Raw genomic sequence first — 17170 nt, 5'->3', positions numbered from 1 at the left:
TTTTTTGTTGCAATGGTGAATGGGATTGTTTCCTTAATTTCTCTTTCTGATCTTTCATTGTTAGTGTATAGGAATGCAAGAGACTTCTATGCATTAATTTTGTATCCTGCAAGTTTACCAAATTCATTGATTAGCTCTAGTAGTTTTCTGGTAGCATCTTTAGGATTCTGTATGTATAGTATCATGTCATCTGCAAACAGTGACACTTTTACCTCTTTGCCAATTTGTATTCCTTTTGTTTTTTCTTCTCTGATTGCCATGGCTACGACTTCGAGAACTATGTTGAATAATAGTGGCAAGAGTGGACATCCTTGTCTTGTTCCTGATCTTAGAGGAAATGCTTTCAGTTTTCCACCATTGATAATGATGTTTTCTGGTGACATCTTTAGGATTTTCTATGTATAGTATCATGTCATCTGCAAACAGTGACACTTTTACCTCTTTGCCAATTTGTATTCCTTTTGTTTTTTCTTCTCTGATTGCCATGGCTACGACTTCGAGAACTATGTTGAATAATAGTGGCAAGAGTGGACATCCTTGTCTTGTTCCTGATCTTAGAGGAAATGCTTTCAGTTTTCCACCATTGATAATGATGTTTGCTGTGGGTTTGTTATACATGGCCTTTATTATGTTGAGGTAGGTTCCCTCGATGCCCACTTTCTGGAGAGTTTTTATCATGTAAATGGGTGTTGAATTTTGTCAAATGCTTTTTCTGCATCTGTTGAGATGATCATATGGCTTTTATTCTTCAATTTAAAAAAATATATTTGTTTTATTTATTTTTGGCTGCATTGTGTCTTTGTTGTGGTGTGCAGGCTTCTCATTGTGACAGCTTCTCTTGTTGTGGAGCACGGGCTCTAGGCGCGCAGGCTTCGGTAGTTGTGGCACGCGGGCTCAGTAGTTGTGGCGCACAGGCTTAGTTGCTCCGCGGCATGTGGAATCATCCCAGAGCAGGGCTCGAACCTGTGTCCCCTGCATTGGCAGGTGGATTCTTAACCACTGTACCACCAGGGAAGTCCCTTAGTAGTCTCTTACGATGCTTTGTACTTCTGTGGTGTCCGTTATAACTTCTTGTTTTTCATTTCTAATTTTATTGATTTGAGTCCTCTCCCTCTTTTTCTTGATGAGTCTGGCTAAAGATTTATCAACTTTGTTTATCTTCTCAAAGAACCAGCTTTTAGTTTTATTGATCTTTGCTATTGCTTTCTTTGTTTCTATTTCATTTATTTCTGCTCTCATCTTTATGATTTCTTTCCTTCTACTAACTTAGGGTTTTGTTTGTTCTTCTTTCTCTAGTTCCTTTAGGTCTAAGTTTAGATTGTTTATTTGAGATTTTTCTTGTTTCTTGAGGTAGGCTTGTATTGCTATAAACTTCCCTCTTAGAACTGCTTTTGCTATATCCCATAGGTTTTGGATCGTCGTGTTTTCATTGTCATTTGTCTCTAGGTATTTTTTGATTTCCTCTTTGATTTCTTCAGTGATCTCTTGGTTATTTAGTAACGTACTGTTTATCCTCTGTGTGTGTTTTTTACGTTTTTTCCCCTGTAATTGATTTCTAATCTCATAGCGTTGTGGTCGGAAAAGATTCTTGATATGATTTCAATTTTATTAAATTTACTGAGGCTTGATTTGTGACCCAAGATGTGATCTGTCCTGGAGAATGTTCTGTGTGCACTTGAGAAGAAAGTGTAATCTGCTGGTTTTGGATGGAATGTTATAAATATCAATTAAATCTATCTGGTCTACTGTGTCATTTAAAGCTTGTGTTTCTTTATTAATTTTCTGTCTGGATGATCTGTCCATTGATGTAAGTGAGGTCTTAAAGTCCCTCACCATTATTGTGTTACTGTCAATTTCCTCTTTTATAGCTGTTAACATTTGCCTTATGTATTGAGGTGCTTCTATGTTGGGTGCATATATATTTATAATTGTTATAGCTTGTTGGATTGATCCCTTTGTCATTATGTAGTGTCCTTCCTTGTCTCTTGTAACATTCTTTATTTTAAAGTCTATTTTATCTGATATGAGTATTGCTACTCCAGCTGTCTTTTGATTTCCATTTGCACAGAATATCTTCTTCCATCCCTTCACTTTTAGTCTTTTGTGTCCGTAGGTCTTAAGTGGGTCTCTTGTAGACAGCATGTATATGGGTCTTGTTTTTGTATCCATTCAGCGAGCCTGTGTCTTTTGGTTGGAGCATTTAATCCATTCATGTTTAAGGGCTTGTTGGATTGATCCCTTTGTCATTATGTAGTGTCCTTCCTTGTCTCTTGTAACATTCTTTATTTTAAAGTCTATTTTATCTGATATGAGTATTGCTACTCCAGCTGTCTTTTGATTTCCATTTGCACAGAATATCTTCTTCCATCCCTTCACTTTTAGTCTTTTGTGTCCGTAGGTCTTAAGTGGGTCTCTTGTAGACAGCATGTATATGGGTCTTGTTTTTGTATCCATTCAGCGAGCCTGTGTCTTTTGGTTGGAGCATTTAATCCATTCATGTTTAAGGTAATTACCGATATGGATGTTCCTGCTACCATTTTCTTAATTGTTTTGGGTTTGTTTTTGTAGGTCTTTTTCTTCTCTTGCATTTCCCACTTAGAGAAGTTCCTTTAGCATTTGTTGTAGAGCTGGTTTGGTGGTGCTGAATTATCTTTTGCTTGTCTGTAAAGGTTTTGATTTCTCCATCAAATCTGAATGAGATCCTTGCCAGGTAGAGTAATCTTGGTTGTAGGTTCTTTTCATCACTTTAAATGTATCATGCCACTCCCTTCTGGCTTGTAGAGTTTCTGCTGAGAAATCAGCTGTTAACCTTATGGGAGTTCCCTTGTATGTTGTCATTTTTCACTTGTTGCTTTTAATAATTTTTCTTTGTCTTTCATTTTTATCAGTTTGATTACTATGCGTCTCAGCATTTTACTCCTTGCGTTTGTCCTGCCTGGGACTCTCTGTGATTCCAGGACTTGGGTGGCTATTTCCTTTCCCATTTTAGGGAATTTTTCGACTATAATCTCTTCAAATAGTTTCTCGGGTCTGTTGTCTTTCTCTTCTGCTTCTGGGACCTGTATGATACGAATGCTGTTGCGTTTAACATTGTCCCAGAGGTCTCTTAGGCTGTCTTCTTTTCTTTTCATTCTTTTTCTTTACTCTGTTCCACAGCAGTGAATTCACCATTCTGTCTTCTAGGTGACTTTTGCCTCAGTTATTCTGCTATTGATTCCTTCTAGTATATTTTTCATTTTGGTTATTGTATTGTTCATCTCTGTTTGTTTGTTCTTTTAATTCTTCTAGGTCTTTTTAAACATTTCTTGCGTCTTCTTGATCTTTGCCTCCATTCTTTTTCCGAGGTTTGCCTATCTCCACTTCATTTAGTTGTTTTTCTGGGATTTTATCTTGTTTCTTCATCTGGTACATAGTCCTCTGCCTTTTCATTTTGTTTGTTTCTCTGTGAATGTGGTTTTCATTCCACAGGCTGCAGCATTGTGGTTTTTCTTGCTTCTTCTGTCTGCCCTCTGGTGGATGAGGCTATCTAAGAGGCTTGTGCAAGCTTCATGATGGGAGGGACTGGTGGTGGGTAGAGCTGGGTGTTGCTCTGGTGGGCAGAGCTCAGTAAAAGTTTAATTGGTTTGTCTGCTGATGGGTGGGGCTGAGTTCCCTCCCTGTTGGTTGTTTGGCCTGAGGCGACGCAGCACTGGAGGCTACAGGCTCTTTGATAGGGCTAATGGTGGACTCTGGGAGGGCTCATGCCAAGGAGTACTTCCCAGAGCTTCTGCTGCCGCTGTTCTTGTCCCTGTGGTGAGCCACAGCCATCCCCTGCATCTGCAGGATACCTTCCAACACTAGCTGGTAGATCTGGTTCAGTCTCCTCTGGAGTCACTACTCCTTCCCCTTGGGTCCTGATCTGCACACTGCTTTGTGTATGCCCTCCAAGCATATATGGGGGAGTATATGTTTCCCCTAGTCCTGTCGAAGTCCTGTAGTCAAATCCTGCTAGCCTTCAAAGTCTGTTTCTCTGGGAATTTCTCCTCCTGTTGCCAGACCCCAAGGTTGGGAACCCTGACTTGAGGCTCAGAACCTTCACTCCAGTGGGTGGACTTATGTGCTATAAGTGTTCTCCAGTTTGTGAGTCACCCACCCAGCAGTTATGGGATTTGATTTTATTGTGATTGCACCTCTCCTACTGTCTCATTGTGGCTTCTGCTTTGCCTTTGGATGTGGGGTATCTTTTTTCCTGAGTTCCAGCGTCTTCCTGTCAATGATTGTTCAGTAGTAAGTTGTAATTCCAGTGTTCTCACAAAAAGCAGTGAACACACTTCCTTCTACTCCGCCATCTTGAACCAGTCTCCATGATGTTATAATAATTTCTAATCAGAATTTATTATATGGATTATGTAAGCTGAAATTTTATATAAAGCAATAATTTATAAGATAACCACGTAAAATTGGAAAAGGAAGTATAATATACGAACTTCTGATCAGATGTTAGGGCCAACTACAAGCTACAAGAAGAGAAAAATGTATTATTGGCAAGGGAGAAATGAACAGAAGAAGGGAATCAAATGGAAGTGTCAGAAACAGACCTGTACGTAAAATGAGACTTAATTTTGATGTTTGTGACTTAGGACTATAATAGTGCTTTATGACCTGCCAACACCATTTCCTTGCCAACACGATCCCTTATTTTTCTGGTTCACTGGGCTCCAGTCATACTAACTTCGTGGATGCTGCTCAAACACACCAGGCATGACTCTGATAGAGAGGCTTTGCACTTGTTTGTCCCACTTTTGGACAGCCTTTTCTGAAGATATCCACATGACCTTATGGTACAACCATAACATTTTCTGCCCTTTTTTATGCTTTAGTTCCCTCTTGAGCATTTGTCTTCGCCTGAAATATTAAATGGTTCACTCATTAATCTTTTTTGTCTATGTTGCTGATGGGAATTAATATTACATGGCCCTACTCTTCCCACAGGTTCCACATTCAGCAGAACCACTTATGGACCCTGCACTGGTGAGTGTCAGGTGTCCTAGAAGTCTTTTGCTGCCACTCTTCCTGGACTTGGTGTCTGGGGACCCTAAGCCCAGGTTTCCAAGTCCAGGCCAGAGGTTATATGGACAGATTCCCATTTTTGGCAGCCAGTGGACTGAGCTGTGAAAGGTTGTCTTAGGTATAGCTGGTAATATGTACAAATGTTTGAGGATGAGATTGAGATGGGAGTGTTTTAGGACTTGTAGGTCTTTGTTAACAGCTGGTAAGAACAGAGAGTAAGGGGGCCAGAGTTAGACCTAGAATGGTAGCCTGAGAAGAGGTTTCTGTTCTGAGAATGATGGCAGACATGGAATTTTTGGAACAGAGAGGGAAAGCGATGTGACTTAGGTTTTAAGAGACTCCTCCTGGCTGCAGAGTGCACAAGAGACTGGGGAAGAGAAAGACAAGGAGGTAATGAAGGAGGCTATTGCAGTCATCCAGATGCACATTAGTTCTTGCTGGCCCAAAGTGGTGCATGCGGAGGTAGGAGAAATACTTGGCTTCTGGATTTGCTTTTAAAGTAGGGGCTGACCAGATTTTCTAATGTGGAGGGCTCATGGATGACTCCAAGTTTTTTTTCCCTTTGCATCTGGAAGGGTGGTAGTGCCATCAACTGAGATGGGGAAGTCAGTGGTAGCAGTCCTTTTCTGTGAGAATAGTAGGAATTGGGTTTTGGCTGTTTTGATTCTCAGATGTTCCAGTGAGTCCAAGTATAGGAGACAAGGGGATGGCTGAACGTGCAGATCTAGAGTGCTGGGGGAGGTTTCAGGATGCCATTAGGTGACAAGGGAAGAGAGGGGGGGCTGTCACAAAGACAAGAAGAGTGGTCATCAGCGGGAAGGTGGGGGGGAAGGAAAGTCCAGCAGGTGGCTCAGGTTTTTATGGGGGAGTGGCCATGAAATTGATAAATTGATGCAGAGGGAAAGCAGAATGGAGGTGAAGTGATAGTAAAGTCAGGCTGGTGGTTATTTTTCCTCCTGTGCACTTTCTAGGCTTTTGTGGTGGAACTTGGGTAGTTTCTGACAGAATGTCAGATGAGTTTACCTAAGGTGTGTCAAGTGGATGTGGATTTTGAATGGGTGTTATATGGACAGAGATTGCAACTGGTGAAGAGACATAATGTGCAATACAGACGTGGAACATGAACAGGCGTATTTAGATTTGCATGTTTTGACTGAGGTTAAAGTCAGGAACAAGGCCTGGTGGGGAAGCCTTCAGAACAGGCCAGTGGAGAGTTGGGGTATGATGGGATTCTGTTGCATTGGCAGGAACTTTCTGATGCCATGTGCAGGAGGGTATGTGAGGAGGCAGGAGACATGCCAGTTTTGTGGGCTGGGTGGTGGTGATGGGGATCAGATGTATGAGGAGTTAGCCAGTGAGTAATATGTATGTGGGGAAGGTGTGTGACCAAATTGCCCCAGGGCCCTCATACCAGGAGTTTTAAGAGAGAACGATGAGCCCAAGTTTATTTGTGTCTGGGCGACGACATGATCCTGGGGACTCTCAGGCTGTTGTCTTGCAGGAGAGGGAGGGAGCCATGCATTCCAGGCCCACAGCTTAGATGGCATCTATCTGTCCACCTACCTACCTGTTGTTGCTGAGAGTTGTACCTAGTGCTCAAGGAAGTATGAAGAGTTATTCGGTACCAGTGCCCTCTAAGTTAGGGAGCTGGGGAGGATGACGAACCCAGAGTGAGTATGGGTTAGGGGTACTTATGGGGTCCTGGGGAGAGAGGCTGCTTATGGAGACATCTGTCCCTGTCATCACAGGGCTCTGTGACCTTTGAGGACGTGGCTGTGTACTTTTCCCAGGAGGAATGGAAGCTTCTTGATGAGGCCCAGAGATTCCTGTACCGCGATGTCATGCTGGAGACCTTTGCACTTGTTGCATCATTGGGTAAGGCCCTCACACCTATCCCAGCATCCTGGACAGGTCTCTGCCTTTCCCCTTTTTTCCAAAGGCAAGTCTGTTTTTTCACAGCTAGACAGTGGGCACATCTCTGTTACTGCTTCCCTCTCATCTGTGTTGTTGGTGCCAAGGCTGAGTGAATGTGTATATGACCTCCTTTCAGAAATATCCCCAATACCAGCAGCTCTGAAGTTTTTTCAGTGAAGTTTTTCTGGGTCATAAGACTTGGAATTAGTTCAGTGGGTTCCGTTAGTCTCAGCCACTCCCTGCTAAGTTGACTCCATAGACCCATGTACCTCTGTGCTCCAGGCTCTGCCATCTTCCAGCTGACATTTCTTGGGGCCTCACCATTCCAGGAATTGTTGGAACTTAATGTGGTCAGTATTTGTGGGGTCTTCTTGGCTGTTTCTGTGAGACCCTCATCTCAAAGATTCTTTTTGTTTCATATTTTTTTTCCTGAGGTTGTTTTGGGATTGGTAGTCCCCTGGGCCAGTACTGACTGTTCATTCACCTGTCGTGTCTTTCTCTTAGGACTTTCATCTTCTAGGTCCCATGTTGTCCAGCTGGAGCTGAGAGGAGAACCTCGGGTACATGACAGAGTGGACATGACTCCAGACAGAGCAAGAGGGGCTCAAATTGGGCCTGGACCTGGTAATTGGCATTGGGGGAGGAAGTGACATCATGGTTCAATTCACCTCATATCAGGAACATGTCCCATACCCAACACTGTTTTGGTGTCAAGGCCAGTGACTGTCTACCTCATTTCTGTTTCTCCTCCATCCTTGACACTTGCCTCCTGTGATTTTTACTCTGCTTCCAACCCAGGATTATCCCTCATCTCTCTGTCTTCCACTCTTCATTGTTCCTCTCCATCCTCGCTCTGCTGTGTTTTCCACTGTTCACCTACACTTAATGTTTCATGAGGTCTGCACCTCTCCTCAAAATAGTCCTTGAACGCCAGCTACTCAGTGAAAATCAGATTTTCCTGGACCTGGACATAGCTGTCCACATAGCACACACATGTCACCAGCAGCCAAGGTCCTAGTGAAAACTGTTCCTGGAGGAATGAGTTGTGGACCCCTAGCTCCTTTATGCCTTCCACCCCGTCCTTCTGTCATTTGCCTGGTGAGTTCTCCCTGTTCTGTGATGTGTAGAGGGTCAGTACTGTACAGCAGGGCTTTCCTAACCTCTCTGCAACTTTTTCTCTTGAAAACAGTCCCATAGATTTATTCCTTTCTATGTCAGACACACATTTGTGATGGGGCTGCCTCCTTCTACCAAAATTCTATGTCAAGTTTACCCATGTTTCTCTGCTTTCAGGGTGTTGGTATATAGCAGAGAACAAGCAGACACCTTCTGAGCAGAATGTTTCTGTAGAAGTGCCACAAATAAATACTTCAGAGGCAGACCTGTCCACTCTGAAGTCCTATCCCTGGGAGAGGTGCTGCCTGTACTTAGAAGGTGGTTTGCATCTAGCTGAGGACCTTGGCACAAACCCTGGCCAGAAACTCTGCGGGGCAGGTGTGCAGTTTCACCAGCACAGTGGAGAGGAACTCTTTAGAAGAGACGTGGGTAAGACCTTTATGAAGAGCCGCACCGTCCAGGCATCCAAGAAGTCTTTCATATTCCAGGAGCCTGGGAAAGATTTCCCTTGTAGCTCTGGCCTTCTCCAGCACCAGGTCACTCCACAAAAGGACACCGAGTTTGTAGAGGCCTTTCACAATGGAGAAAAGCGTTACAAGTGCAGTGAATGTGGGAAAGCCTTCTGCCGTAAATACAGGCTTGCTCAGCACCAGAGAGTCCACACTGGAGAAAGGCCTTATGAATGCTGTGAATGTGGGAAAGTCTTTAGATGCAACTCCAACCTTGTTATACATAGAAGAATTCACACTGGGGAAAGGCCTTATGAGTGTAGAGAATGTGGGAAGTTCTTTAGGCAAAACGCCCAACTTATTGTGCACCAGAGAATTCACACTGGAGCCAAGCCTTACGAATGCAGTGAATGTGGGAAAACCTTCATTACTAAAAGCAAACTTGTTCAGCACCAGAGAGTCCACACTGGAGAGAGACCTTATGAATGTGGAGAATGCAGAAAAGCCTTTACCTATAAACGCATGCTTGTTCAGCATCAGAGAGTCCACACTGGAGAGAGGCCTTATGAGTGCAGTGAATGTGGGAAAGTCTTTAGGTACATCGCCAGCCTCATTAAACATAGAAGAATTCACACTGGGGAAAGGCCTTATGAGTGTAGTGAATGTGGGAAGTCCTTTAGGCAAAGGGCCCACCTTCAGGTCCACCAGAGAATTCACACTGGAGCAAAGACTTACAAGTGCAGTGAATGTGGGAAATGTTTTAGCCAAAACTCTATTCTCACTACACACCAGAGAGTTCACACTGGTGAAAGGCCTTATAAGTGCAGTGAATGTGGAAAGTGTTTTAGCCAAAGCTCTACTCTTATTAAGCACCAGAGTTCACATTGGAGAAAAACCATATGAGGAGAACCCTGAGGAGAATTCTGTAGCCAAAGCATCCAGCTTACTCAACACCGAAAAGCTCACACCCCAGAAAGGCCTCATCAGTGCAGCAAATGTGGAAAAGTTTTCTGTCAAAGGTCTGCTCTGACTGAGCACTAGAAACTTCACAGCTCAGACAGACCCTATGAGTACAGCAAATGTAGGAAAGCTTTCAGCCAAAGGTCTTACCATATTCAATACCAGAAAGTTCAGTTGGAGAAGGGCCTTCAAATGATATGAGGAGAGCAGCCAATGAGCTGTCTCCTTAGTTAATACATCATACTGAATAGACTCTCTGAGGAAGTCATCAACTGGAAATTGAATGCCATACATCTGAACAGCCCTCGTGTGCAGATTGCCTATGAGTACCGGCTTCATAGGAAGCTTTTCAGGAGCTACGCTCTACTTTCTTACCTGTGCAAGGCCCTTGCTGGACTCAATATCACTGTAAGTTTTTTACCTCTCCCAAGTGGCAGATCCCAGTACTGGGCATCAGTCATCGCACTGTGATCAGGGTAGGTAGTCCTTTGTGCTGTCCTATCCCCTGGAGGGAAGCATGAATAGCCTGAGCACTTGGGTGTTGTCATTCTCTTCCGTCAAGGACAGGACCTAAGCAGCTTTGACCATGGTGACCCAATGTGGGTTCCCTTGGCAGCTTACAGAAGTTTATTTTCCTTGGTGGTATTGTTTCATGTCATGCTCACGATGGATGTTTCTAGCTCCAGGTCACTCTGTTTGGGAACTATCTGCCTCCATTTGCTCTGCTTTGTGAAAAAATAAAGACTATAGTTTAAGCCACGTCTTTTGTGGGTGTTCCAATCTTTGTATTCTTCAATAAGGATAGTATCATGGCGGAGAATGATTTTCACTCCAGTTTTGGTCTACTTTGAATTGTTATCCAAAGCCTCCTGGGGTAGACTACAGGGCTCTGTGGGACTAATGTGACCTGGATGTTAGAATTTTTGGTGGGTCCCGAGGTCACCCTGAGATGAGGACAGTTGTATGAACCACCAGTGTTTTTTGGAGCTGCGTAAGTTCTCTTTTTTCACACGGGATGTCACATCATGACCCCAGTACTGTTCAAGAGAAGAAGTTCTCTAGGTCTAGCTGGAAAAGAGCCATGTGCCATAATGTCCATAACATGGTAGGCTGGTGTTGCTGAGCGTTACATTACACACATCAGGTGGGAACCATATTTGGTACAGAAACAGGGAATTAATAGGGAGTGAGTGACTAGCAAACAAAAAGAGATGAACCTATTCTAAAATTGCATCCATGAGTATTCCCGTGACTGTGGCTGTTTATGATAATGTTTTTGCAAAAATTTTCAGCTACAGAGCGGTTTCTCTCCTGAGGTCCCAGTCAGTGTCAGGCTGAATAATGTAAAGGTTTTTGGATCCCATAGCATCTGCAGATTGTTTATCTCAAGGCCATTGCTGCATAGCAAAGATAATGGGTAATAAAAGTGGAAATCGTGTAGTCCAGGCATATGGTTTTTAGGACGCAGGCAGTTCCTGGATAACTCAAGTGGAAACACCTTTCATTGCTCACCGGTCTTCATTGCTACCACAACAGAATCCCTCCCATGAGACAAGGAGATGTGATGGGGTTAACATGTAGTTGCCAGAGTTCTACTGAAAAGGAGATTCAGAAAAGAGATTCAGACTTTTTATGTGAAGCCAATTTCTATTAAATTTAATTGAGCTGTATAGTTGGTATGCATTGAACTGAACATACCTAAAATGTACAGCTTGATTAAGTTTTAATACGTGTAAACCCACAGAACCATCATAATTACAAACATCCATCACTCCCATATCCACCTTCTGACGTCTCTCCCAGGGCTCCCAGGCAACTAGTATTGATTTACTTTATTCCCATTCAATTAGTGTTTTCTACACTTAATATCATTGGGGTCTTCACCTTCCCGGAGGCGATGTGCTTAAGATATTTAAGGTATAAAGAGGCAGCGTGGTCTTAGGTGTGGGGAAAGGGCATCAGAGTTAGAGAAAAGGTGAGGTATTCGGTGTGTGCAGGTGTATTTCATTACATGCTTCTTCACAGATGCATGTTCAAAAATGGTGTCCCTGAATGGGACACCATCACTGGCTCTACTCTTTAATGAGGGAACCAGAGAAGCAACACATGGTCCACCTGCTTATGGCCACCCCACATTCCTCCTCTCTCTTGTTCACTATGGCCCCCTGTCTGGAGTCTTTGTTCTCTTGACTCTGACCTAACACAGTGAGGTCTAAAGCTTTAGCCTACATACTTTGGAAGAGCAATAAGCCAATGTTTAATAGACCCCAGCTATGGATGCATGAACTTTGTGTCATAGTGACAACCTGGTATCATGTGCCCGTTTGGTTTTGTAGGTTTCGGAAACATCTGAAATATTATGGCTGTGTCTCTGTGATCAGCGAAGACTACATTCCACGGAAATCTGGGTTCGTCTCCTTTAAGAAGCGTGAAGCCCCGCCCCCGTCCTCAGAGCCTCCAGGACAACTTCCCAGGAGCCCCGGCAGTGAGGCGGGGCTTTTCCTGTAGGCGGGGAGCACCGCCTCTTGCCAGGTTCTAGAGGCCTGTGAACTGCATTACCCGGAAAAAAACTACGCCAGTTCGTGGGCCAATGAAGGCTCAGGAAAGAGCCACTTCCGTTCTAGAGGACGGAGTCTGGGCAGCTTTTCCGGCGTCGACTGAGGTCGTTATTTTGTAAAGTCGGCTGTGTTCACAGGCGGGGAACTTCGCAACGCTGTGAAGGCCAGAGGTCAGGGAGCCAGGAAGGCGCCGTGCCCGCTTCTCTGAGCTTCGTCTGAGGCTCGGCGTGGGCGCCATCCGGCCTGTCTTGGGCGGTTGGTGCCGCCGTGCCCGGGCCCCACCTTCGCCCACAAACTCCGCTGGCGCCGGCGCAGATATGTCGGATTCAGGTAAATGCTGCGTCATCCGGGCCCTCCCCCAACTCTTCTCATTCAGCAGTGTTTTATCTGTGTTCTCTTACTAGTGTCCTGTAGTTATTGTTTGTACCCCCAAAACTTGGCTTTCCAAAGTTTGAAATATGACCTGCGTGGGAAAAAAAATTGCAGAGAACTTCAATGTGCGGTTGAAGAAGCTCTGAGATTAATATCCGTTCACCGCTCAGACCAAAATTGCTATATAAATAGGACCTCAGAAGCAGCCTGTGGGGTTCTTCCAAAACAATTAATTATCCCCATCCCCACCAAGTTAATGTATTGGCTGCTGTTTGAAGTAAGCATTTCCTTTCTTTTCTTGATAGTTTTGCCAACTATGTGGAAACTATTTGACGTGTCTTGTTTAGTTTCGCTTGTTTTAAAAGTTTTTTATGAATGTAGTATGTTTTATGATGTGTTTTTCTTCTTTTGTGCAATGTGGTGTGACTTTACCCGTGTTTTTCATGGCTATCCCTTTGTGGGAGAAAGAGGTGAAACAGGAGGGAAGGGGGCAGGGCACAGCCTTTAAAGGAATGACATATCCATAGGACTTGACTAAAACAAACAGGTTTGAACCAATTAGGTCCAAGATGGCGGAAGATTTGATTTCCAGGGGATCTTGAGGCTCATTATACTCCCATTGTAATACATGAGCATGTAAATAACACACCCACCGGTGCCCTGACAGTTCTAAGGCTAACCCTAAAAGGCCAAAAAGTGGGTGGTGGCCCAATTCCGGGAAATACCTGCCCCTTCCCGGGAAGTAGTTGGAATAATCCTCCCACTCAGCCTGTGAAATTACGTAGGACATAAAAAGTAACCACGTCATATTTTGAGGCCTCTCGCCTTCTGAGATGGCCCACACTCTGTCTGTGGAGTGTGTTCCTCCCTAAATAAGTCCACTTCTTACCTATCACGTTGTCTCTCACTGAATTCTTTCTGTGAGGAGACTTCAAGAACCTGAGGTTCATTAAGTCCTGAGACAGGTGTGTGATCTCAAGTAAAGTCCCAATCTGAGTTGCATGGTTTCAGGGGGACCCCTTGCAGGGCCTGAGAGTGGGCACTTGTGTAACACTCGTAAATTAATTGTCCAAGGAGACACACATGCTGACAAAGCAAGAGACTTTATTGAAAAGGGGTGCCTGGGTGAAGAGCAACACAGTAGGGAACCCAGGAGAACTGCTCTGCCATGATGCTCGCAATCTCAGCTTTTATGGTAATAGGGTTAGTTTCCGGGTTGTCTCTGGCCAGTTGTTCTGACTCAGGGTCCTTCCTGGTGGTGCACTCACCTCTCAGCCAAGTTGGATTCCAGCGTGAGGGGGATTCTGGGAGGTAGGCAGGACATATCATCTCTTCCCTCCTCCTTTCGGACCCTCCCAAATTCTCCCAGTTAGCTTTCAGAGGCAGCACCTCTTTCTTTATCGGAACTTCTTGTTGTGAGACAACTCAGGCAAGTGGTTATCATTGTGCCTGGCCGAGGTGGGCGGTTTCAGTTCCCTAACACATTCATTTTCCTTTCTTGTGCTGTATTCTGTAGATATGAGTATATGAGTAAAATGTCTTTATAAGTTCCCCTGTTGAAGGCTCTTCTTTGTTTATGTGTTTCTTTTTTCTTCTTTTTGTTTTTGGTCTACTTTCTGTATTTATAGCCATACCTGCCATCTGTTCTTGTGTATATACAGCATGCATTTGTCTAGTATATATGTTAAAACCATTCTATTTAAATGAACATTTCCACTTTTTAATTTTGTTTTGTTCTTACTAATTTTAACTTAGTTCTTTGAATGAAATTATACATATTTTTCAACTATCCCATTGTTAGATTTTGATACAGACTTATTATACATTACATAAACTCAGTTTTACAACATACACACACTTAGAGGGTTTTGGGGTTTTTAAAAATAATTTTTATTGGAGTATAGTTGATTTACAATGTTGTGTTAGTTTCAAGTGTACAGCAAAGTAAATCACTTATAAATATACATATATCCATTCTTTTCTAGAGTCTTCTCCAATATAGGTCATTACAGAGTACTGAGTAGAGTTCCCTGTGCTATAAAGTAAGTCCTAATTAGTTATCTGTTTTATATATAGTAGTGTCTTTATATCAATCCCAGTCTCCCAAATTATACCCCCCTCCCCGCTTTCCCCCGGTAACAAGAAGTTTGTTTCTACACCTGTGGCTCTATTTCTGCTTTGTAAATAAGTTTATTTCTATTATTTTTTGTTTTTTAGTGATATCATCTGTCTTTCTCTGTTTGACTTACTTCACTCAGTATGACAGTCTCTAGGTCCATGCATGTTGCTACCGATGGCATTATTTTGTTCTTTTTTATGGCTTTTTTATCCAGTGTGTATATGTACCATATCTTTATCCACTCCTCCATCGGTGGACACTTAAGTTGCTTCCATGTCTCGGCTGTTGTAAATAGTGCTGCGGTAACCATTGTGCTGCTTATATCTTGTCTGGTTATGGTTTTCTATGGATATATGCACAGGAGTGGGATTGCTGGATTATATGGTACTTCTGTATTTAGTTTTTTAAGGAACCTCTATACTGTTCTCCATAGTGGCTGTACCAATTTACATTCCCACCAGCAGTGTAGGAGGGTTCCCATTTTTCCACATCCTCTCCAGCATTTATTATTTGTAGACTTTTTGATGATGGCCATTCTGACCGGTGTGAGGTGGTTCCCACTGTAGTTTTTGTTTACATTTCTCTAATAGTAGTGATGTTGAGCATCTTTTCATATGCTTTTGCCCATCTGAATGTCTTTGGAGAAATGTCTATTTAGGTCTTCTGCCAATTTATTGATTGGGTTGTTTGTGTTTTTTTGATACTGATCTGCATGAACTGTTTGATTATTTTGGAAATTAATCCCTTGTCAGTTGCTTCGTTTGCAAATATTTTCTCCCATTTTGTGGGTTGTCTTTTCGTCTTGTTTATGGTTTCCTTTGCTGTGCACAACCTTGTAAGGTTAATTAGGTTCCATTTGTTTATTTTTGTTTTTATTCTCATTACTCTAGGAGGTGGGTCAAAAAAGATCTTGCTGTGCTTTATGTCAAAAGTGTTCTGCCTATGTTTTCCTCTAAGAGTTTTATAGTGTCTGGCCTTCACTTAGGTCTTTAATCAATTTTGACTTTATTTTTGTGTATGGTGTTCTAATTTCATTCTTTTACATGTAGCTGTCTGGTTTTCCTAACACCACTTATTGAAGAGACTGTCTTTTCTCCATTTTACATTCTTGCCTCCTTGGTCATAGATTAGGTGACCATAGGTGTGTGGGTTTTTCTCTTGACTTTCTATCTCTCCTGTTCCATTGATCTGTATTTCTGGTTTTGTGCCAGTACCAAACTGTTTTGGTTACTGTAACTTTGTAGTATAGTCTGGAGTCAGGGAGCCTGATTCTTCCAGCTCCGTTTTTCTTTCTCAAGGTTGCTTTGGCTATTCGAGGTCTTTTCTGTTTCCATACAAATGGTAAAATTATTTGTTCTAGTTCTGTGAAAAATGCCATTGGTAATTTGTTAGGGACTGCACTGAATCTGTAGATTGCTTTGGGTAGTATAGTCATTTTCACAATATAGATTCTTCCTATCCAAGAACACGGTCTGTCTCTCCATCTGTTTATGTCATGTTTGATTGCTTTCATCGGCATCTTACAGTTTTCTGAGTACAGGTCTTTGGCCTCCTTAGGTAGGTTTATTTTTATTATTATTATTTTAATAAATTTATTTATGTATTTACCTTGGGCTGCATGAGGTCTTTGTTGCTCCACACAGTCTTTCTCTAGTTGTGCCGAGTGGGGGCTACTTCTTCGTGGAGGTGCGCAGGCTTCTCATTGCAGTGGCGTTTTTTTCTTGTTGCGGAGCACAGGCTCTAGGCATGCAGGCTTCAGTAGTTGTGGTATGGGGGCTCAGCTGTTCCGTGGCATGTGGGAATCTTCCCAGACCAAGGCTCGAACCCACATCCCCTGCATTGGCAGGCGGATTCTTAACCACTGCGCCACCAGGGAAGCCCCTTAGGTAGGTTTATTCCTAGGTAGTTTATTCTTTTTGTTGCAGTGGTGAATGGGATTGTTTCCTTAATTTCTCTTTCTGATCTTTCATTGTTAGTGTATAGGAATGCAAGAGATTTTTGTGCATTCATTTTGTATTCAGCTTTACCAAATTCATTGATGAGCATGGTAGTCTTCTGATAGCATCTTTAGGATTTTCTCTTAGTATCATGTCATCTGCACAGTGATAGTTTTACTACTTCCAATTTGCATTTCTTTTGTTTCTTTTTGTTCTCTGATTGCCGTGGCTAGAACTTCCGCAGCTATTGGCAGGAGTGGACATCCTTGTCTTGTACCTGATCTTAAAGGAAATGCTTTCAGTGTTTCACCACTGAGAATGATGTTAGCTGTGGGTTTGTTATATATGGCCTTTATTATGTTGAGGTAGGTTCCCCCGTGCCAACTTTCTGGAGAGTTTTTGTCATAAATGAGTTTTGAATTTTGTCAAAAGCTTTTTCTGCATCTATCAAGATGATCATATGGGTTTTTTCTTTCATTTGTTAATATGATGTATCACATTGATTGATTTACATATATTGAAGAATCCTTGCATCCCTGGCTAAATCCTACTTGATCATGGTGTATGATCCTTTTAATGTGTTGTAGTCAGTTTGCTAGTATTTTGTTGAGGAGTTTTTGTTTTGTTTTTTTTTTTTTTTGCGCGGTAAGCGGGCTTCTCACTGCTGTGGACTCTCCCGTTGCGGAGCGCAGGCTC

General features: G+C 42.8%; 1 protein-coding gene across 7 annotated transcripts in view; it reads left to right on the top strand.

The window, feature by feature from the left end:
* The window catches only part of LOC102981650 (zinc finger protein 773-like), a 34560-nt gene that overhangs the window by 7489 nt on the left and 9901 nt on the right, over positions 1-17170 (top strand). For 4 of the 7 annotated variants that reach the window (XR_008615444.1, XR_003676545.2, XR_008615445.1 and 1 more), the window contains exons 3-8: positions 4972-5010; positions 6798-6924; positions 7468-7587; positions 8257-9896; positions 11825-12376; positions 14404-14460. Coding sequence is in view for 1 of the 7 variants with exons in the window: in XM_024116933.3 (XP_023972701.1) it covers positions 4996-5010; positions 6798-6924; positions 7468-7587; positions 8257-9431 (1437 nt within the window). In the remaining 6 variants the exon portion in view is untranslated. Of the gene's footprint in view, positions 1-4971; positions 5011-6797; positions 6925-7467; positions 7588-8256; positions 10239-11824; positions 12377-14403; positions 14461-17170 lie in introns of those variants that run through there. The other 3 variants (XR_003676544.2, XR_003676546.2, XM_024116933.3) reach the window with 2 other exon arrangements.

This window comes from Physeter macrocephalus, chromosome 17 (assembly GCF_002837175.3).
Source record: "Physeter macrocephalus isolate SW-GA chromosome 17, ASM283717v5, whole genome shotgun sequence".
Lineage (NCBI taxonomy): Eukaryota > Metazoa > Chordata > Mammalia > Artiodactyla > Physeteridae > Physeter > Physeter macrocephalus.
This window is presented reverse-complemented; position numbering and strand designations above follow the sequence as displayed.